At 43.7% G+C, this 22,819-nt stretch overlaps 1 protein-coding gene across 1 annotated transcript; it reads left to right on the top strand.

The window, feature by feature from the left end:
* Positions 1-59: 59 nt before the first annotated feature.
* CDCP1 (CUB domain containing protein 1) lies at positions 60-21,325 on the top strand (the record flags this gene model as incomplete). Its single annotated transcript, XM_079538338.1, has 9 exons — positions 60-135; positions 10,622-10,825; positions 12,221-12,574; positions 13,870-14,238; positions 16,194-16,421; positions 17,222-17,605; positions 18,025-18,390; positions 19,624-19,705; positions 20,878-21,325. 9 exons carry the CDS (start codon positions 60-62, stop codon positions 21,323-21,325), a joined length of 2,511 nt encoding a protein of 836 aa, XP_079394464.1.
* Between the last annotated feature and the right edge of the window lie 1,494 nt (positions 21,326-22,819).

Genomic DNA, 22,819 nt, shown 5'->3' with positions numbered 1-22,819 from the left:
GCGGAAGCGTAAGGCGCGGAGGGAGCCAGCGCCCCCTCGGCGCTGGGCCCCTGCGGGTAATGGCGGGGGGCCGCGCGCTGCTCGTGGTGCTCGCTGTCCTCATCGCCGCCTCGGCGCAGCACCTCCAGCGGGAAGGTAGGGATGGTGGGGCTGCGGGGAGGGATGGGAAACGGCGACGGCGACGGTGATGGTGGTGGTGATGGAGGTGGTGATGGAGATGGAGATGAGCGGGCTCGCTCTTTGGCCGGGCTGCGAGTGAAGGTGCGCACAGCCCTGAGCCCGGGCGCTGCCGCCTGCCCGCTTGGTTGGGGGGGCGGTTCCGGTGTTCGGCGGCGTGGCTGGGGAGCGGGAACGGGGCAGGGCGCGGCGCGCGGTCCCGGAACGTGGCTGAGCTGGGGCACCGGGCTGTCTCGGTTAGAAGTTGGTCTTTGTCGTTCAGGTAAGTGCTGACCGGGTGAACTTTGCGATCTCTGTGCCCTCAGTTTCTGGTATTTAGGTTACGGAAGTAAGTTCTCAAAGCCCTTTTCCTTGGATGCAGGGAGAGGGAGTGGGTTACCTGCGAGGAGCGGGAGTTTGAGCTCTGAGCTGGCCTGAGCAGGTCCTATAGTTTGTACAATTTTTAGTTCCGATATAACTTACTGTTCCTTTAAGTTTCCAGCAGACAGAGCGGCACTTGCCCTAGCAGAGCTCTGCAGTGCCCGATGTTCGGGTGTGCTCGCTGCCAGCTGCTCTTCTCACGCTTCCTGGATGCTCCGTGCCGTCCGTGGAGATGGCCCAGGAACAGCCAAATCTCATCTGCAGCCCCATAAGAATTCCAGCTGTGAGCTCAAAAACAGCACAAGGGGCTTTTCCTCAGTTTCAAAAGCTGCTCGGTTGCTGAAAATGCAGGATGGAAACGCAGGCGGTTCACGCTCATCCTTACGTGTAAACAGTCTGCTTTGTAGCTGCGTGTCCTCTGAAAGACCCTGGAAGGATGTATGAAATAAATGCAGTTACTTGCAGTGACTGCGAATGACCCAGACAGCCCAATGTGAGCTTCATGCTAACATTTCTATTGCCTTTAGCTGTGCCCGTCGCACTGATGCATCACGCTTGCGGCCATTGATTGTAAGCTACATAGTTTAAAGCACTGGCTGTGCAATTGGGTGTTCTGAAGGATAAGTTTCAAACTAAATAATCTAGAACTTCAGTGTGTTGCTTTGGAGGCAAACTAATGACAGCCATTTGCTTGTTAAAACACTTCTAAAAATAAAGAATGAATGTTACACTGTGATTGATTATGGGTTGTTTCAAAGAGTGGAAAAGTTGAGACAAACCCATGCTAGAAGGAGACAAACCAGGCTTTCTCCAGCAATAAAGCAGATGTATTTAGAAGCAGATGAAAAAATCCTCGACTGCATCTTTTTTCATACACAGATCTAGCCCTTCCGTGGGAAACGCAACAGCCCATTAATCATGTTCTCCATCTGAACCACCCTTAGACTGTCTGTTCATACATTATTCCTCACTGTCTGGTCAAACGTTCTTATCAAAATCTTATGTTCCTTTTTCCTCCCTACCATAAATCTCCTTGATGCCTCCCATTAAACTTCATGGGCTTGCTTTTGAGGTAAGCTCTGCAGCTCTGTTAGAGCCATGGTCTCTGATTTTTACTGCTTGTTGTTGGCATCTGACCCATCATCTTCTCCTCTGTTATGCTGAAAACATTCAAAGTGCATCCAGGCATGTTGTTCCTGCTTTAACAAAATAAAGAAGTTTATGTTTGCCTTATGCAAGAACACAAAGTCCCTCTTCCTACTTCTTTCTCCTTTCATTTCAGTGTCACACTTCTGTCTGCCTGCCCCTCTCCTGCCCCAGCACTGCAGCTCCTCTGCAATCCTGCTGGATCAGCTAACCCAATGTCCCCACTCTCTAGACCTTCCCCCTCAAAAAGGACATGTCTGAGTTTGGCAGCATGAGTTGAAGGTTGGTGTGGTGTGAGTGGGACAAGAGAGAGAAATCTGTTTCTCAGGCTTGGTGTGCAGATCTTGCATACCTGGTGTGTTCTTCATCATTCTGGGAGTTAGTTATTACGCAACCAAAACTCTACCTGAAAGTTCCCTTAGCAAGGGTTTGGCCTGAAAATCTGATATAGTTCAGGGTAATTTTTTTTGTCTCACATTCCTATGTCTCTCATAGTTTTTGAGGCATTCCCTTTGCCCTGGTGGTGCCATTGGTGCTTTATCGCTGGGTGCAGTTGTGGGTTATGTGTGCAGAACTGCACAGAAAGTGACTGTGAGGCACGTATGTCTGCTCTGGAACTGGCTACACTCTGGTAGGACAGCTGCAAGTCCTGGTGTGCCCATCCTTGCACTGCTGCTCATTGTCATGGGGAAGACCCATCTTCTCCTTCCAACCCTCCCCAGTGTATGAGAGTGTTGTCTCATCTTTGCTTTCCTGTGGGAATGTATATGGTGTGACTGGTCATACTGCCTGCAAATGAGTTTGTGGTTTTTCTTCAGATGCGACTTTGCTCATAATATAAATTATTAAATGAAATGTTGGTTGTCTTATAGATGGAAAACTATTTGGTGCAATCACTGTGGGTAATGTGGGAGTGTGTGCATCAACCATTACGTGCTTGACCTTTCAAAATATGTTTTCCAACTAGAATTTGTCTCTGTAGCAGTGATAATGAAGTTAATCAGACTCATATGAAGTCTATAAAACATATTGCAGATTTGTATTTATAATAAGTGAATTCCCTGGTAAAGATGCGTTCCTTCCTGCTCTGCCCTCAAGGTAACTTTTTCTTCCCAACTGACTGATTCAAGTCATGCATGAATCATAATAAAAACTGCTGTTTTTTTTGTTTTTTTTTTTTTTTTTTGGAAACCGAGCTGCTATCTGGCTATCTATGGTGTTCTGACTTAGTATTGACAGACTATAAGTAGTTGGCCTGTTTGTGCTCCCATGGAAGGCCAGGGAAGCTGGGCTATTTCTGCTTGTAATCGCTGTGTTGCTGCTGGATCTCCTTTTAAGACCATAATTGTTGCACATGAGTATGTTGTAGTCTTGTCTTGTACCAGTATCAGTACAGTGTGCTTAGTTTTCATTCTCTAGAGGATATATGTACAGTAAATTACTGTTTTATTGTATGTCCCAGTTCTGGTGCTACTAGCTTAGTCCTTATCACAGAATCACAGAATCACAGAATTGTAGGGGTTGGAAGGGACCTCCAGAGATCATCGAGTCCAACCCCCCTGCCAAAGCAGGTTCCCTACAGCAGGTCGCACAGGTAGGCATCCAGGCAGGTCTTGAACATCTCCAGAGAAGGAGACTCCACCACCTCCCTGGGCAGCCTGTTCCAGTGCTCCGTCACCTCACTGTAAAGAAGTTCTTGCGCACATTGGTGCAGAACTTCCTATGCTGCAGTTTCCAGCTGTTTTCCCTTGTCCTGTCTCCACTCACCACTGAAAACAGTCCGGCCTCACCATTCTGCCCCCCACACCTTAGATATTTATAGACCTGGATCAGGTCCCCTCTCAGTCTTCTCTTCTCAAGGCTGAACAGACCCAGTTCACTCAGCCTTTCTTCATAGGAGAGATGCTCCAGGCCCCTCACCATCTTTATGGCCCTCCACTGGACTCTTTCCAAGAGATCCCTGTCTTTTTTGTACTGGGGAGCCCAGAACTGGACGCAGTACTCCAGATGAGGCCTTACCAGGGCAGAGTAGAGGGGGAGGATCACCTCCCTCACCTAGCTTAGCTGATGTTTATATATACACATATATATCTTAAATAAGAGGCTTTGAAATTCCAGTGACTAAAATCTCAGTCACTCATAATCTCATAAAGGTTGGACAGCTTTGCATGTAATCTGCTATAGAAACATTTCATGTGAGACCTGGCATGAAGAACCATTCTTCCCTGAGAAAACAGCCATGATACTTTTGGCTTTGCCTGTGCTGAGTGTTGCAGCCATGAAATAGAAGTTAATGTTGGGAAGGAGAGCACCAGGAGGTGTCTGACAAGAGGAGGCTTTACCATGTGCTGGCAGATGGAGGGCATCTGCACTACAGCTGCTGTACATGAGTTAATGGCTTTATTATGGCTGTATGTACTCAAACCAGGCAAAAGGAGAATGACTGGGGTGGGGAACAACCCTTGGTTCTTGGAATTGTGTGTGACAAAACATGGCTTTCCCCAGGTCCTGGGAAGCTTAAGGAAGATGTGGGAAAAGAGCAGATGTGTGTAGAGCTGCATCCTCTAATGTTCAAACTGGTGTGGGCTGTAACCAGTCAGACTGTAGCTGGTGACAGCCTTCGCTTGCTGCCAAAGGGAACTGAACCAATGGGCACTTTCCTTCCTATGTCTGCTGCAATGTCTCTGGGTGCCCCTTGGTGCTCTCTGGCCTCAGCCTCCACTTGAGGGCTCCTGAAAAAACTCAGACTGAGGGTTCCTTTTGTTCCGTGCCTACCTGCGCCACTAGGGTGTGAAGGAAAGGATGTTGGTTGTGCTGTACTTAGCTGCTGGCTGTTACATCAGAGCAAAACCTTTGGTTTCTGTATTAGGTAATGGTAGAGGTGAGCTGAATCTGGCCAATGTATGTAGTATTGGTGGGACCTGCCAGTTGAACAAACCTGGCATAACCTCTGGTAGATGTGTGTTTTCATAGAATCATTAAGACCTCTAAGATCACCTAGTCCAACCCCCAACCCACCCCACCATGCCCACTGCCCACGTCCCTCAGTGCCACATCCACACGGTCCTTCAACACCTCCAGGGACGGTGACTGCACCACCTCCCTGGGCAGCCTGTGCCACTGCCTCACTGCTCTTTCTGAGAAGAGATTTTTCCTAATATCCATTCTGAACCTCCCCTGGGGCAGCTTGAGGCCATTCCCTCTCTCCCTATCGCTGTTACCTGGGAGAAGAGGCCAACCCCCACCTTGCCTCTTTTCAGGAAGCTGAAAGAGTAATAATGTCTCCCCTGAGCTGCTTTTTTTGTCTCACCTGCTTCTGAAAGCCCAGACTGCCAGTCCTGTGGGATGACAGATTTTCTTGATTTGTCTCATCATGGATAGAGAAGTCCCACTTGTGTCTGTTCTGTTGGCTGCCTCTGAATGACTGTGTCCCTCATGCTCTCCCAAGGAGAGCACGAGACGGTTTGCTTGAAGCTGTGCCTTTTGATTTCTTGGGGGATAAAGGGAGTGTGGTCAGAAGGAGAGAGCGGCTACTCAAAGTTGGAGCAAGGACTTATTTTGAGCAGCATGATGATGCCAGTGTTTCAGAGCTGCTCCTGACTGTCCTGTGTCCATGAATGGAACTGGGCGATTCGCGTATGAGGATGGGTAAATGGTGAGTGGAAACGTGACCTACAGTTCCACAGCAGAGAGACAAAGATGTTGGTGGGTTGTTTGGAATGGGAGGAACCACAGATTGTGAAATGTGCTTCTCCATGTTGGTTAACCTGTGCCAAGGCTGGAGAACTGCACAGACACGCTCCAAGATGTCATCCTCTCACTGCCTTACGTTAACGCAGGGATAAGCTGTGTAAGCAAACATCCCTTTGATCAGAGGAGGCTCCTGCAGTGACTTGTATGGTGCCTTTGTGTTTCTGGTGCCAGGGTGGTAGTGTCTTGTCCAGACCCACGTCTCTTAGTTTTATGCATTGTACAGGGGCTCACATCCAGTTTGCAAAGAGGACTTGCTGAGTTTCACTTCCTACCTCAATTGAAACAACAGAAGTTAAATAACCAAAAAAGAAAAAAAAACAAACAAGCAGCCCAGAGTCAATGTTCTGTCTTCTGTAATTACAGACAAACTTGCCAAATCCCAAAGTGTCTTTTTTTCCACTTCTGGTGAAAAAAGCTTCTTGTAAAAATGTCTTTCACACATGAGTTATGAGTGCCTCAGTGAGCCATCTGAAAAGGTTCTATAGAAAGGAATAGAAGTACTGAAGCTTGAGTAATGACATAGTTATTTTTGAAGTCAAGATACTTTATTCCTGTGAGGTGCTGCAAATTAACTTACTTAACCACTTCTGAGTGAGCAGTCTTACTGCCCTTGGGGACTGGCAGAGCTCAGCTGAACTGTGCTAAGATGGATCAAGACACTGCCACCTTTTTCCCTGGTAAGAGGGCAGTAGGGTGCATGACATCTCAACTGCTGTGTCCTCACCCTGCACTGGTGCCAGTGCAGCCCCCTGTGAGGTGAAGGGACTGTGTCATGCTGGAAGAGGAATGGGGGCCAGGTGCCATCTCTAGGCTGGAGATCCTGCCGCAACACTTAGCAGCAGCCCCTACGTGTGTATAAGTTTTGCAGCTTTCAGCTTTAACTTCCTGGGTGATTCCATGAAAACAATTCCTTACAAAAAATGGACCTCATATCTTGCGTTGGAGGATGGGTGATCATTAAGCAATAAGCAAAGTAGGTAGTTTGCATTTTAAATGTAAACAAAATCCTATTTGCTTTAGAAGGTTGAGCTCACAGCAACAGGGCTGGCTGCACTTTGTGCTGGTGATCTCCATTTGCTGCTTACAGCTCTGTCCAGTAGTTGAGTAGAGTTCAACAGAGTGTGCTTTGTAGAATCACAGAATCACAGAGTGGCTTGGGTTGGAAGGGATCTTAAAGACCATTTGATTCCAGCCCCCCTACCATGAGCAGGGTCTGTGGCTAACTTGAAGCACTTAAAGAAGGCAACTGCATGGGTAGGCATCTCAGTTGGGTTTGGAGCAGCTGACCGTGGCCGCTCAGGTGCAGTAGATGAACTGGACATCTGGACCAAAACCTAGAAGTATTCAGTAAGGCAGCTAGAATATGGCTCAAGTCATCAAATTGAGGAGATATTTGCCCTTCAAAGTATTTTATGACCCATTTTTGACAAGTTGGAGTTGACAGTGCAATGAAAATTGTCAGGGGCTCCAGGGAAATGGCTGTGAGAGGTAGCACCTCCTCGCTGAGCCATAAGGGCATTGAGTTGGGATGCAGGAGCTGTCCCCATCATGTCCCTGTGCTGTCCTCCTGTCACGGAGCACCGGGTTGGTTGAGGCCATCCTCAAGGAAGTGAGTGGAGAGCATTCAGAGCCCTGGGTAGAGCAGGGGCTGGGATCCAGATGCTTCATATCCACAAAGAGCCATGCAGTTGCTCGCCTCCCTCAGCTGCCTCTGGTAGTGAGTTGTATCTGAGTCAGCCGGATCCAGCTGTTTGTCTTGTTAAGAATGGCTGAAGTTGGTGACTTCTGTCAGTTCTGGTTTTTTTGGTCTGTCTGGTTGGTTTTAGTTGTCTTTTTTTTGTTTTGATTGTTTGACTCCGTAAATTGAAGTCACACAAAACAATCATCCATAGATCCTTATGGATAAATAGCTGCCATAAAGCTCAATCATTCAGATCTCAAGAGGTGACTACTGGTTGGACTCTGTTCTTCTGTTCTGTTTGGCAAGGTGCTGTGCACAGCTATAAATCACTGTTCTGCCAAGTCCTTTCCTTGTACATACACTCATGCACATGCTCTCTGTGAGCACCACTGGCTCTGCTACCCTCCAGCTTATCTTCTGCATTGCACAGGAAAAATATTTGAGACTTCCAAAATAAATGGGTAATTAGTGTTTATTACAGCTAAGCTGAATTCTGCAGAATAATCTCACTTGTTTTACACTACACAGTTTGTTTCTAAATCGAAAAATCATACTGTTGAGTAAAATCTGACTGGGATGCATTGATAGGGAGATGAGCATTATGGAGTGATAAAGGGATGCTGTGATGAGACAACTGTGGAGACACAGTCCAAAATGAGGATAAGCAGTAGTGGTGTCTGACTGCAGTGGGACAATGCAGATTAATATTTGGTCAGCTGAAGAAATAGTCAAGGAAGGCCACAGAGCTGTGATCGTGTAGAGGAAAATATTTTCAGACAGGCATCAGCCTGTGAACAACCTCCATCCAGGGCAGCTCAGAGCTGGAGGCTTCACCTCTGACATCTTCTAGCCCAACAATTTCGTCACTGTGCAGAGTGGACCTAGCCTTGGTAATGCTTTTCCTTTTTGCAAATATCCTGTGTGTCATCTGTGCAGAATTAACAAGGTGTGGAAATTCCTTTGTTACGAGAAGTGTGGATGGTTGCTGGTAATACAAATAGGAAGCATGTAGTGGGAATCATAGAGACAGATCAGGGTGAGTCATGAGGAGACTCACCAATGCTTATAAAAGCTTTGCTGTAGTCTCTATTCTGTTGTGTATGTGGCTGTACTTTGGGGTTTTAGCCATTAAATTTTTTTCTTTTTAATTTTAGTGACCTTTGAGATCGCCGGATGTATTTTCTTCCTGCATGATTCTTTTTCCCCGGTTTGCCTACAAAAATGAGATCTGATAGCTTGATGTAACTTAGCACATCACTAGTAGCTGAATGCTGTTGATATTACAGCACAATGCTCTCAGTTCTCTGACCAAATGGATTACTGTGGGGTTTTGTTTTAGCAAGCTGTTTGTGCAGTTACCTGGCATAGTGCCTGGCCATGTGTGCATCCCCAGCAGGTAGCTCCACTGAACCTAATGGGGTGTACAGCCTGCACGAGTGTGCCAGAGAGAAGACACTTTTGTCCATAGGTATTAACTACTGGTAATGGGCTATTAGCACTTCATATCTGAATGGCATAAACATCCATAAAATGGATGACTCTCATGATCAATAAGTGCAGTAAAATACAAACAAACGTACAGTGCTATGGAAAAATACTCAGGACTAGTCTGGAAGTAGTCATTTCTGTTCTGGAAGCTGTTTTGCCTTGAAGAGAGAGGAGGAACAGCAGCTGTTTTCTTTACCTCACCTCTAGGAAGCTACCTCTGCGATTGCTGCGTGTGTGTTGGGACTTCATTGCACAAGGGAAATTTCTGTCTCCTGGGTCCCCTTTACCTGCTGCACGCCAGGCTCTGCATTGTGCTGGGGTGCACAGCACTGCTCATGGTTCAGCTGGTGCATCACAGCAGCCTTCTGCATGATCCCCTCTTTATTTTCCCTCATATCGTCTCATCTTTTTATGACTGTTAATATTATTTTTTCCACAGGAAAATTCAGATTGAGAAGTGCTCTGAAAGCATTTCTAAAGCAGGAACGCAAGTGTCACTTGTTCTTACCTTTGGCTGGGGAGTTGGTGTAAGCTATCAGGTCAGAGCTTAAAAGCTGTAGGAAGGTTAATAAGTGACCTGATTTTTCACTAGTGGTATAGAGGGCTGATAAAGTAATTGCTACAGGTAAGTGCAGAAATTTGGCAAGCCTCTTTACTTGTGTCCTTTTTTGTTTAAAACCTTTGATCCTGACAGCAGATAACATGGGTTGTTTCTGGAGCTTGACTCCAAAAAGGCCTACAAGTCCAGAAGAGGCTCAAGGCACCAAAACTCAAATAAAAGCACGACTGGGTATCATTTTGAGCACCTTCTTTTTGTCTTGCACTCCCTAGCCATAGGGCTTTGACACGTGCAGACCTAAAGCTGCAGTGGCAGCACAGGAGAGCCCACAATGAAGGCCAGGCCGTGCAAAACCAAATAGCTGGCTGTAAAAATCCAGAGGTGCTAAAAGGGAGATTTAAAAGCACAATAGATTGTTTAGCAGGAACTCAAATTTTAGTCTCCACAGTTTGCTGAGAGGAGTGATTTGAGTCTGCCTGAATATCTAGTCAGTGCCCCTTAGTGCCTTGCACTCTGTGTGTGTGTATTTGGTAGGTAGTCATACCTGGGCCACGTGCTGCTAAACCACTTCCCATGCAGTGCTTATCCTGTGGCTCCAGTGCTTTGTGTGAGAGTTGCTCCTGCGTTCAGCAACGATTGAAGATGGCCTGAGGTCTCTGAGCACTACTGGGTTCTTCATGTGCTCCCCAAAGCTGTGGGATGTGCTTCCCAAAGCTGTGGGATGTGCTCCCCAGAGCTGTGGGATGTGCTCCCCAGAGCCGATAGCTGTGTCAGGTGTGAAGAGGTATCTGGGCACACACAGCCAACCCAAGGCCTCAGGTGCTGTATTCACTGCTAAGGGCCTTCAGGGAATGAACTGGAGGGCAGGAGAGAACCATGCTCACATGCACCCATTGGCCAGCGTTCTCATACCCAAAACTGTTTTGTGGGGGCAGATATTCCTCACGTTAGTGCTTCTTCCTTGCCTAGAGGATCAGAAGGCTTTCCAGCAGGGCAAGCAAAGCTGTATAGTAGCTAATGAGGTTTTAAAAACTAGGAATGATTGAACATCTTAACAGGTGGCCATTGGTCTGGGCACTTGGTTTGTTTTGGTGTCATCAGAGTACCTCGTCCGACCTGCAGGAGTTGTTGAGGTTGACCTGGTACCCTACAGTGCAATTCAAGCTGAGGCTGAAAGCCTGAGTCTGGAAAGCAGAAATTTGAAAGGAATATTGTGAAACCCATGACACTGGAGCAGAAGTGATCCTCCACAAATTGCATTCATGCCTCTCTGGGCACATGCAGCAGGTGGATTTCTGTGCTGGGGGAGCTGCAGATATTTTATAGAGATCCAGCACTCAAGACTTAGGAGACAGGTGTAAATGCTCCCTGTGATAGCGTGGTGTCTCTGTAGATGTGTGGTGATGCTTGTACGTGCCAGTAACACAGCACTTCTATCCTTTTTTTTTCTTCCTTAGCTTCCTTCACAATCTCCCTTCGTGCAGTGGACAACATCACAGTTACAATTAAATTGAAACCTGGTGTTTTACCTGTCTGTCTAATTCGTGTAAAAAATGGACCCAGGTTTGAATTGAAGATAAGACCAGGGGAAAATGTGACTTTAACCTTCTCTTGTAACACTCCTGAGAAATATTTCATGATGGAAATTCAGAAGAATATTGGTAAGACATGTTTCTATTTTGTTTTCCTCAGAGGTGATTTTCTTCCAGTAAAACTATGCTTTTTTTTTTTTCCCCCCTCCCTGTTACTGTATCAAGGTATTGCCTACGTTCTTGGCTAGGAAAAGAACTTTGGATGCTGATAGACAGCCTTGAATTACTGAAACTACTTGAGTTTGAGTCTGTATTTCTGTCTGGCAAAATGAATGTTAGCTCATTGGTTTTTGAAAACGAGACTTCATTGCATCGGTTGCTTTCTGACATCCCTTCTCTTGCAGTTTCTAACCTTTCAAAGGACTGCTCTGTCCAAAACCTTTGAGCATTGATAATAATGTCATGCGTCTTATTCAGTGAATGTCTTGATTGTGTCTGTATGGACAAGACAAACATTATTAAGTTATGTATTATAGGAGTTATCTTGTGTTTCCTTATATTAAATGAATGGTTCTGAGGACAAGAATCTGAAAATTTGAAATTCTTGGAAGTAAACCTGTATTTGTTTTGAATATAATAGCTATTCTATGTCTGTGTGGTAATATATTCTTTAGTGGCATGAGCATGTACTATTTATCAACTAGACCCCAAACTTCATTTGGCAGTCAGGTTTTGATTATATCTTCTTTATTTTTTAGTTGATGTTCAGGCCTTGTTATAAAGACAGTTCTTTTCACGCTTGGGGGTTTTATTCATGCAAATAGTAATATTCATAATATTTTATGATACATATTGGTAATATATGGTTGTTTTGTGTTTTCTTTTAAGGTTAGATATAAAATATGATTCATTTTCCAGCTTAAAGTACTGCGAAGTTGGATTTTTCTGATGAAAGTTCTCTAGGTTCTCTTTGAAGTATTTTGTTGACAGTTCTTAATCACTTTTGCATAATCTAGGCCCCAGGTTCTTATCAGTGCACCAAGGAAATGAAGGTACTGTTCACAGCAAGTAATGGAAAACATAATGATTTGACAGACATTGTATCACTATTCTGAGTACAGTGGCTTAAAATCAGCTCTCTCGATTCATTATTTCCATCTCTCATAATGTTGAATTCCTCCCTTTTGTTTATTTAGTTCTCTGTTAACTACATACCTTCTAAATTCTTCAGCAAACAATGAAGAATGAAATGCCCTCTGTTAGTCAAGCTGGCTCATTTGTAAAAGCAAGTTTATCCTGTCTACTCAAAGGGACAGGAGTCCTGTTTGAAGACAGGACTTATAGGAGCGGTATGCCTTTGAATCTGTGTAGAATAAAAGTTAAGTGCAACTTAAAAAAAAATAATATATATATATATATAAATACTGAAGAAGTTTAAAGAAACAATGAAACGGAAAGTAACATACCTCGTTTACTTGCTGATTTTCTACAGTGTATCATGGCTGTTCTCTTCCTGCATTTCAGACTGTGTATCAGGCCCGTGTCCCTTTGGAGATGTTCATCTTTACCCACCAGGGCTACCTCGCCTTAACAGGACTTTCATCTGGGACGTGAAAGCGAGTACAAAAGCTGGACTTGAGCTGAAATTTTCTGCCCCATTAAGACAGATTCAACCAGGAGAGGTGTGTCCAGATTTAGTTAGCTACAGCATCAACAGCTGTATCGATGCAGCCACGGTCAACATTGGCACCTTCTGCAGAAATGGCTCGGTGTCTCGTGTCAAACTGCTTGGAGGAGTCATCTTGTCTCTGCACCTCCCTTGGAACTTGACTCTCACAACCTCAGGCTTTAACATTGCCAACAGATCTTCCATAAAACGTAAGCATGGAGGAGTTTATTGTCCTGTTTCCTTCCCCATGCAGTCCTCTTTTAGAAAAGGTGGTGGTGGTTAGTTTGTGTTCAGTAGCTATTCCTCTTCTAGGATCGAAGTGTCTCAGTAGTTTGGCTGTTCAGTGGTTATGCAAACTGTTGTGTTGCTGCTTTTGGTGCAATCTCTTTAAACTTCCTAAAACTTAAACGTAACAGCTTTCTTGCTTCATGTGAGACTAGATAGCATAACTAGAGTGATTCAGGAGACTTATTTGCTAGTTGCACTGTGTAATTATGTTTCTTTATTTTTAAATAAAGCCTCCTTGACTTGCTTGTGTCTCTAATGTCTCTCTTCAGGAGAGGAAGGTGGGAAAAGGGGAGCCAATGCCTGGAGGGCACATGAGTGCCTAAATGCAGATATCTGTTTCAACCTGTGCAGTAACATAACAGGTTGTGTAATAATCTTTTAAAAATACCTCAAATGTGTGTAGTAGTTAATGGATTACTCTGTGATCCGATGACAAACCTTCATTCACGGTTTTTCTTGAGCTTTAATTGAATTGTGTGATTGCCATCAGCTGTAGGCCAGATCTAGGTTTGTGTTTGTAGAACGCAATAACAAAAAATAAGATTTGTCACTGCTGCTCTGGTGTGGCACTGTTGAGACATTCAGAAAGGTAAGGGGTGGCACTCCTTGCAGTTGCTCGTAGTTACTGGCTAGAGCAAGGTTGTAATCTTTGCATACATAGCTCTGCTCTGCCAAGTGCTGGGATTCATCCAAGTCCAAGTTATGTCACACCATCTCTGCGGTTCTCATTCATGTTTTATCATGCATATTTGAGGCTCTGTGCTGGAGCGCTCTTTTTGGAACTCCAAAGTTTTTGGACTGAGAGCTCTCTGCTAATTTAAAAGCTGTTGTATTTGTTTCATGAAATGTGGTGAAGCAGTACTAGCGGAAGCAGTAGTCAAGCTTCATGATTGCTCCCGTTAAGCCAGGACTGGAAGTGATGACTAGGATCTTTCCTTTTCAAAAAATATAGGCCCATCCGTGTGTTTGATAGGTAAACCCACTACACTGAAAATGCAGCACATTGTGAGCACATCCCTTTCCTCTTCTGTAATTGAAGGTAATACCATTAACTCCAGTATGTGTTTTAGTCTGGCATTTTTGTAATAACCTAACCTGTAACTGCAGTGGATGAGCTCGCTGTCAAATAAGAGTATTCAGCTGCTGCAGTGCTACATATGCTGGTGTGTTGTCTCCAATTGCTAATAGTTTTCATGATTCTTTTCTTCCATCTTAGGGTTATGCATTATTGAATCCACTCTGAAGGGGGAGTCTTCCATCATGTTGATGTCCCCAAACTATCCCCTGGGCTTTCCAGAAGATGAGCTCATGACATGGCAGTTTGTAGTCCCTTCCAACATGAGAGCGAGTGTGTTTTTCCACGATTACAGCCTTTCCAATTGCGAAAGGAAGGAGGAGAGGGTGGAGTATTACATACCTGGCTCTGTCAGTAATCCTGAGGTGTTTAAGCTGAGTGACAGCCAGCCTGCCAATATTGCTGGCAGCTTCAACCTGTCTCTGCAGGGCTGTGATCAGGATGCCCAGAACCCAGGCATCCTTCGCTTGCTCTTCCAAGTCGTCGTTCAGCACCCTCAGATTGATGAGAGTGAGTACTGGTTTGTTCCTTCAGCCTCTCTCTGCATTCATTACTTTTTCCTTCTGCAGGCACAACCTGGCTCTGTTGCTTTTGTTCATAGACATTTAGTCTGAGCTCCACGAGGAAGAGAAGAGTGCTTTCGTCATTCCTTTTTTTGAACTTTGAGCCCTCCTTTAGTTAAGGAGGTGGCTTGCTGAGCAGAACTGAGGCCTGCATTACTTTATTTGCCACTGGCTACTGTAACAGGAAGATGAATGGCAATACTGAGCTTTGCAATTTGCAGCAGGGTCAAAATGTCTATTGTAGGTTTTATACTGTATCTTGTAAATGGAGATTCCTTTCCTTTTCCAGCATGTACACCATGTAACTGAGAAATGCCTTTAAGATCTGTGATATCAGACCTTGCACTCTTAATAAACAAAATTAAACATAGGGCAGCATTTCCTTGAGGCTGTGTTCTCTCCATAGGGATCCGATCCAATTATCTTGCAAGAACCTTCTTGATTAAATTGTCCAGGCCTGTGTGTCACCTCACAGTCTCCCTGTCAAAGGTTCTGCAGCATCCCAACACTCTCATCCTCCGTCCTTTATCTGTCTAGTCTGTCTCTGTTCACAAACAGCAAATCCTCCTTTGTGTACATTTATTGTGTTACATCTCGGAAGCCAGGCAGAGAGAAAACATTGCATTCAGTTAATCACCTTTATCTCTGCTCTACTCTGGAAAGCAAAGAATCATTTTAATGTATTTATAGCCAAGATAATAACCATCTAAAAAATAAATTTTAAAAAAAGGTTGTTGTTTATTTAATGAAGTGCAAGCAATAAACTTCTTGGATTTGAGAAAGAGCAGTGGCTTCTCTAGGGATTTCATGAGTTATTTTAGTTATGTAAGTTCCATCAAAGATTCAAATTCAGCCCTCAGGACCATATTGAAACTTATCTTGTGTGTCGTGTGCAAGTTAAGCATGGTTCTTATTAAAAATGCATCAGTATCTACACATTCTCAAAGCTTCTCAAACATTTTGGTATTCCACAGCTGTCTGTGATGCTTGTTGTTAAGGGGAAAATTCAGCTATTTTCCAATCAAAATAACTTTTCAGTCTCATTTTGAGTTTAGCTGCTGAAAACACCTGAAGAATGAATAACCCTGTGGTGAAAATCCCAGGTTGTTTGCTTGATTGTGGCAATGGCCTGAACATTTCTAACTTGCTGAGGGGTGTGTTCTATCTTCTCATCTGTCAGTAATGAAGTTCTGGTCTCAGTACTTACCCAGTAGGGTAGACCACTAATGAGTGTCCTCCAGACAGACTTTATGCTGCTGATCACAAACCTTTCAAGCTCAGCAGTTGAGCAGTTTGTAGTCCGCATCACTGTCCACTTAGCTAGTCTATATCAGTGTGTTTGGGAATATATATAATGGGAGATGTTCAACTCAACTTTTGCAAGGCTTTTGAGACCAATAGCCACTGCTCTTGCCTCATCCACCAAGCCAGCCCTGTCGATCTGTCGCATTGCCTAAGTGTGGCTTCCTTTTCCTAAATGCATGCTGACTAGACCTGATCACTTTCTTGTCTTCTGTGTGTCTGGAAGTTGTTTCTGTACTATTGCCTTCTCAAGATTTGTGATGAAAATATCAAGGCACTTTCTGAGAAATCTAGCAAATCTAACATAGCTACTATGGAGCTCCACTATTTGTATTACAGCCTCACCTGTTCAAAAGGGACGAGCTTACATCACCCCATTACAACTGAAAAGTAGTCAGGGAATAATGTAAAGGCTTAAACTTAATTGGAAGAGTAATATGATACTATCTGAGTTTTTATTCCATGGATAGAAAGAAGTAAATAATGTTTTCTTAGTTAATATAGAAATAGCTTTATCAGCTCCTTGCCTAATGGTGTGAGAAGAGATGGAGGCAATTCTCCTTCACGCCAGCAATTGCTCTGAGATGTTTGTCGTTGCAGATGTCACTCACGTGGTTGACCTCAGCAAAGAACGGAATATGACTGTAACAATACACTTTGAAGGGTGGCCCAGGCGAACCCCGCTCGTATCGGAACCGATGTGCCTGATCTGCAAGGATCCTCGCACTTGTGACCGAGTTCTGACCTTGGCCTCTGGCGCCACCTACAAGATTTCCTTTCTGTGCAAGGACTTATCCCACCTGAGGATCACGGCTGAGAAGGGCATAAGTATGACAAAAGTGGCTTAATCTTGTTTCCTAGAGAATGTTGCTGTGTGCTTTTCCCCGCTGCTCAGCTAAACCTCGTCTCTCGCTTTCTGAGAGACAACGGTGTGTGTTGAAAATCAGGCGTTGGCCGGATGGAGATGGGCACAGTGAATGTGGAGATGACCTTGTTACTCACTGCAGCGTCCTGCTTTTAAAAATAGGAGCTGCATTGCTATTAGTAGAAGGGAAATGACAAAGATGTGGAAGAATCTTCTTACTGAAAGCTGCGAAATATGGAAACAAAGCAGGAGAAGCCATAAATCAGTCCAGAACGTGTGGGAGCAAGGCAACCATCAGGAATGCATCTTGTGCTGTTTATATATTCTGGAAAGTCCTGTACCAAATGGATGCTTTTTACTGCTAGTAGAAAAAGTTTTAAGGTGTTGGTCTGTACCTTAGCTAGTTTGCAACTGTGTCCCAATAAGCAAGCAATATAGCAGACGTGATTTCCCATTTTGCATATGTTTGTATCTGTACATGTCTTTGGTGCACCCTTTAAAGGAATCCTCTTAAACTACAAGCCATACATATATTTGGTAAAGTTTAATAAGAGAAGATGTCTATTCGGGTAAATTCTTATCTGGATCGGTAACACAGATGTAATAGGACTCTGTGGTTACTCTGGTATGTCAGAATCTCTGGTATATCATTGGTATATACACTATACATTGGTATATATACTCTGGTATATTATTGCTTTTCCTAAGTACATCCTCTGCTAGAAAACAATGCAACTGTTTTGACTTGTCTTTGTGATTACAGGCTGTGTGGGGAGTATTCGGTGGTGTGGGAGCAGGATCTATTCCCTTTCAGTGCCCAAGACTATCACCCAATTGCCAGTCCAACTGCATAAATTTATTTGGAGGCTCATAGCTCCCGAACTGATCAATATAGAAATCACATCTCCGTCCTTGAAACTGCGGCAACACCTCCCAGAGCAGAGCTGCAACACAAGCTACAGCTATAGCATTTTTAGTGCCACCCCGGAGACAGAGATGAATGTTGGTATATTCTGCCCTGGTGGAGCCATTGAAAAGATTCAGTTGAGGAATAATATCACCATATCTTTAAAAACATTTGGTAAAGGTTTCGTCAATGAGTCTAATCATCAAGATCTGAAAATGTCTTTCGTGCCACATATTAAAGGTAACGTTTTGTGCATCTTTACCCCATTGCTGGATCTTTCAGTACATTTATTAGAACACATATGGACAAATAGAAATAAGAATTCAATTATTTAGAGTCTAGGCCTGGAGTCATTACTTGAACTGATCTTTATCTGAATGAGTGAGGTGGCTTATTTCTGCAGGAAGGAAAGATTTGTGCTGTAGATGGTTGAGGGGAAATTCTGCAGATATGTCTGTATCATTACTGATACAGAGGAGATGATAGGTGAATTGTATTGCTGGTAATGACATAGAATATGGAAATATACTTTATAAGTGATGGCTTTTTGTTACAGAGAAGAAAGTCTATATAGTTTTACATGTTGGAAGATAAAGCTTTAAAAACATACAATGAAACTAACCAAGTTTTCATGCCTGTATACATTTGCTTTCTTACAGACGAGTGTACTTTTACTGTGAGTCCAAATTCAAAAGCTAAAACCTACTTACAGACTCCCAACTCACTTTATGGTCTACCCCCTTACGTCTCCATCTCCTGGTACATCATTGTGCCCAGTCAGCAAGTTGCCCGCCTGGGGTTCTCCACAGACCGCATGGGCATTGCTTGTGAGACAGGGCGTGCCTACCTCAACATAAAGGAACAGATGCCTGGGGCAGAGGAAACTGTGCGCCGTGAGGATGAGCTGCTGCCTCAGCCCCGAAATATGCATCACAACTTCTGGGTAAACGTCTCCAATTGTAAGCCTGTGGACCCCATGCAACTGACCTTCAAGTTCTGGGTGACTTTTGTTGAAAAGCAGATAGGTGAGTCCTGTAATTTATCGTGGCTTGCTTTCCACTTTTTTTCATTTCCTTTCCACTGGGGAAACAGTACTGTATGCTGCTCTGCGTGCCTTGGGTTTTATAAGATTCCTGCTTCCTGAAATGCCTGTCCCTCATAAGCCTCTGAGAGTTACAGGTGAGCACTTGTAGAGGCTGAGCAGAAAGGAGAGTTCCTTATGTGGTGGGGGTTTGGCTTTTGTGGCTTGAGCATTGCAAGGCTGGAAGGCAGTGTGTTCTATTTATTTTATCTTTTTAAATTGGAGATCACAGCTGGAAGGTATAAGAAGATCAAGTGATGTTTTTTCCTCTCCCAAGGTCAAAGACCTAGTGAGCAACTTGGGATGTGATTATGCAAATCTACTAATCTGAGTAGTCTTTTCACATGAGTAACAAATAATCCTTGGAGGAGATCTCACTGTTGTGTTGAGACTGCCTTGACTAATAACAGCAAAATCTGCTTTTTGTTATCTTTCATCTCTCTGAAACGCACGGCACTAAAAAAAAAACATTTTTAGGGTAGGTTTTTCTCAGATACACGTAAATTTGTTTCGTGTTTGCATTTCTGCATAATCTGTGGGAGACTGCTGCTACTTGTAGAAGTGTTGTTACATGGACATTTGACACAGTTTCTGGTCTAGAAATGTTAGAAATGTTTGTTCTTTTTTTCTTCTTCTCTTCCTCTTTCCTTTTATTTTCTATAATGAATACTTCTGTAATATACCATTTTTCCATTTTTGCTCACATATGGATTTTCCTGATCAATTTAATGACTCTCTGAAAACTCCAAGTCAACATAACTCTTGTAGTTTAGGGGAAAGGATTGCACTGAGAGGGATTTGGTGAAAAAATAACTATTTTGTTTGTTGATTACTGACCTGTCTCTTTCCATGCTTTCTTCTCTATACTACATGTTCAGCCAGAGGCTTGTGAGACATTGCAAGTAAGTTCAGCAGCACGTGAGCTGTCTTGAATCCTTGCACCAAGAGCTAAGTCTGAGTGTTGGTTGGGGAGTGTTGGTTGTTTTAAAGTCTGTGATCCACTGCTAGCAGCTGGAGCTTGTCCTTGCTTGACTGCCAACCTCTTGGAATTGTCTTATGTTACCCCAAGGCATGCACAGCTTGGAGACTCCTTCTTTGCATGCAACAGATGCACTTAAAAACTGCTGAGGAGGTTTTAGGAAAATGCTCAGTGTTCTTGTATCTTGTCTGCTTTCAGATCTAGCAGTGATACTTGGTGTACTGGCTGCGGCTGGAGTTGTTGCGGCTATTGGACTCACTGTGTGCTGTGTTAAGAAGAAGTAAGTTCCTAATTTAGCATGTGTGTAGGTTAGCAGTTCAAGAAAACAAGATGGGAGAGGTGGCGGGCCTTGTATTCCATTTGTTGATGTAGTTCCCTTAAACAAAGGCGTGGAGCGTAGTGCAGGCAATGCACTGGGCATTGGAGTGATGTTGCTCCAAGAATGTTGCTTTATTCTGAATTGATTTTCTTAAAAGTAGAGCAGCATTCCTGGGGTCACTTTACTTCAGCTCCCAGTGCATTGCCTATCCTTGCTTTTGGCACAACCTTCTGTCTGTACTAGAAGTAAAGGTATTGCTTGGATTCATCAGTGCTTCGTGTGAAATGATACCGTGATGAATGTGGGCTGCATGTGACTCTAGACAAGTCTTTCTTAAGACAAACTGTGAAGTCATTTAGGGCATTTAAAGACTTGTCTTTCATCTACAGACCCTCTAGCAATTTCTTCCACAGTTTATAAACCAAGTAAGAACACTTTTCTGTGAGATGAGCCCTTTGGGAGAGAACTCGTTTTGTGCAAAGCCAACACACCCAAATCATGCAATGGGAGTATGGGAGTCTGAAGCTATCAGTATCTTAGGGGGTTCTAGTGTGTGTGTACTCAGGGTTGTTTGGTCCTGAAGCTGTAAAGCTGGAATGATTTGTGTAATATAATGATTAGAGCAGTTATGAGTGCAATTCTCTGTTGCACAGGGAAAGTTTTAAGAATATAGGCTTTAAAAGCCTTTACTTCAGCCTTAGGTCTTTCTGCCTGGAGGACAGTTGCACCAGAACCAGGGAAAGTTCATTTGACTTTTAGAGTGGATCTGCTATTTCACTCAGCCTTGTTGGCCCTTAGGTCCTCTTAATGCCTGTGGAAGTTTAGAGGGTCAGTACACTGCATAACTGAAGTGGAACCTCTGTACTTGGATGGCTGATGGTGTTAATCTTGCAAACTTACTCAGTTTGCAACTGAATAAATAGCTTAAAAAACAAAACAAAACAAAAAAAACCACTTGTCTTAACTCAATAATTATTTTTCATAAGATTACAAGTACAGTCTTTGATCCAGGTAGATTAGACTGTCTGACACAGGGTAGGTGGAATTTGTAAACAGCAGCTGCCATTACTGAGCTCAGATGCACTGAGCTATGCGCTGTTTCTGACCTGTGAATCATTTCAACTCTGTAACAGGAAGAAGAAAAACCAGAATCCCATGGTGGGTGTATACAATGCAAATGTCAATACCCAGATGCCTGGAAAGCAACGCTTATTCCAAAAAGATAGGAAAACCAACGAGTCCCACGTCTACGCAGTTATCGATGATGCTATGGTCTATGGGCACCTGCTGAAGGAATCCAATGGCTCAGTCACTCCAGAAGTTGATGTGTACCAGCCTTTTGATGGGCCCATGGGTAGCTTGCCACCTTCTCCACCTCCATTCTCCTTTAGAAAAGACATAAAACACTCTCCTAACACAGAGGAACCTCCACTTCTGGCAGAAACAGACCGTGACACTTACACATTTGCTCATCAGAAATCAGGGGACCTGGAGGACAGTGGAGACGAAAATGAAAACAGTAATGGCGATACAAGCATGTCCTTGCTGGAGAATAAGGAACAGAACAGCTTAGAAGAGTAATTTTATGCCAGGCATGGTAGTTTCCTGTGGAAATCCAGACAGCCTGCAAGGACAAATGTCCAGGGAAAAGATAGCAGAAAAGGAGTGTTATTTTTAAGTATGTTTTGATATTTTTGCTTTGTTGTTTGTGTTGTTGTTGTTTGTGTCGTTTTAATTCAGCTGTTGGTAGCTTCCAGTTTTAGAGTGAATATCTGGTAAATTCAAGCATTGGAGCACTCTGAAAACATCTGAGTTGTGAGATCGATGTGGGATGGATGGCAGAGGTATGCTCTTGCTTTCTGTTATCAAGACATCATGAAAAGGAATTCATAACAATAGCAATTTAAAACTGTGCTAAGGAATCAAGTGGAAAGTGTGTTTTGTGCAGTATTCCCTCCTTTCTCACAAGTCATTTAACCTGAGTGTTGGCTGGTGACTTTCTGAAGGCATAGGCCACCTCAAGGACTCAAGGCAGCTCCAGATTGCACAGGTATGGATTCCTTCTCCTAATGTCTAAGCAAAGTAGGAGAGGCTGTCATGTCTACTACTTGCTGCTTGAAAATTCATTTGTATTGAATGTAGTGATTGCAGTGTAAATGTACTGAAAGACCACATGTATGCAGCCTGGAAGAGCTCCGTGCAAGTTAATCAGTGTGTGTACTAGAGCTTGGGCTTGCCTAGCTCAGAAGTACAGTTCTGTTTTTTCTCTGATTTCCAACTGATATTCTAGTACTTCAGCAGCGCTGTGTAAGCCTATACCAAAAACTGTATTTTCTTTTGCTTTTTTTTACAAAACAATCTCAAAATTCCGAAACAGTGTGCACTTGTTTTCAGGTGCCCTGCAGCATTCACCTTTTGTTAGTTTCTTGACCTTTTTGTCCTAGAGGTACAGGTTTGGTGAGGACGTGACATTGTAGCCATCCAGCTGCTTACTAACGCATTTCACTTCAACTCATAAATGCTTGTTTATCTAATAAGGTTAAAAAGGGGGATAAAGAAAATAGATTATATTCCACAGCCTGTTTCTCTGAAGTGTCAAGCATATGAGTGAATCCTTAAGAGAGGCCTGTGTTTTGGTTTTTTGGCCGTCAGTCTAAATTTAACAATCACACTGAAACAATGTTGGACACAACTCTTGATTTCTCCTGGTACTTTGCTTCAGTCACCTGGCTCCTCTGAAATACACCTCTTGCAATAATAATTTTCATTTTTGAGTGCTGTATTTAGCTTCCCCCTCAGTTCCTGTGCCTTCTAAAACTTGAGGGTCATGTCCTCACTCACTCACTACACTCGCAGCCCTACAGGTATTTGAATCGAGTTGCTTTTTATACACAAACATCTGGCTTGTCCAGGTGTGCAGTTACTGAGGATGTTTGCAATTTTGCATGCAAAGCTAGATTCAACTTGAGAATTACTCTCAATTGTTCTGAAGCCTGCTTGTCTCATGATGCTCAAAGGTGCCACGTGGTTTATAGGAGGTGTTGCATGCATGACATTATGTTTGTATTAATGTCT

The sequence above is a fragment of the Tetrao urogallus genome (assembly GCF_951394365.1).
Source record: "Tetrao urogallus genome assembly, chromosome: 7".
Lineage (NCBI taxonomy): Eukaryota > Metazoa > Chordata > Aves > Galliformes > Phasianidae > Tetrao > Tetrao urogallus.
The sequence above is the reverse complement of the archived record's forward strand: the minus strand, read 5'-3'. Positions and strand labels throughout refer to the sequence as shown.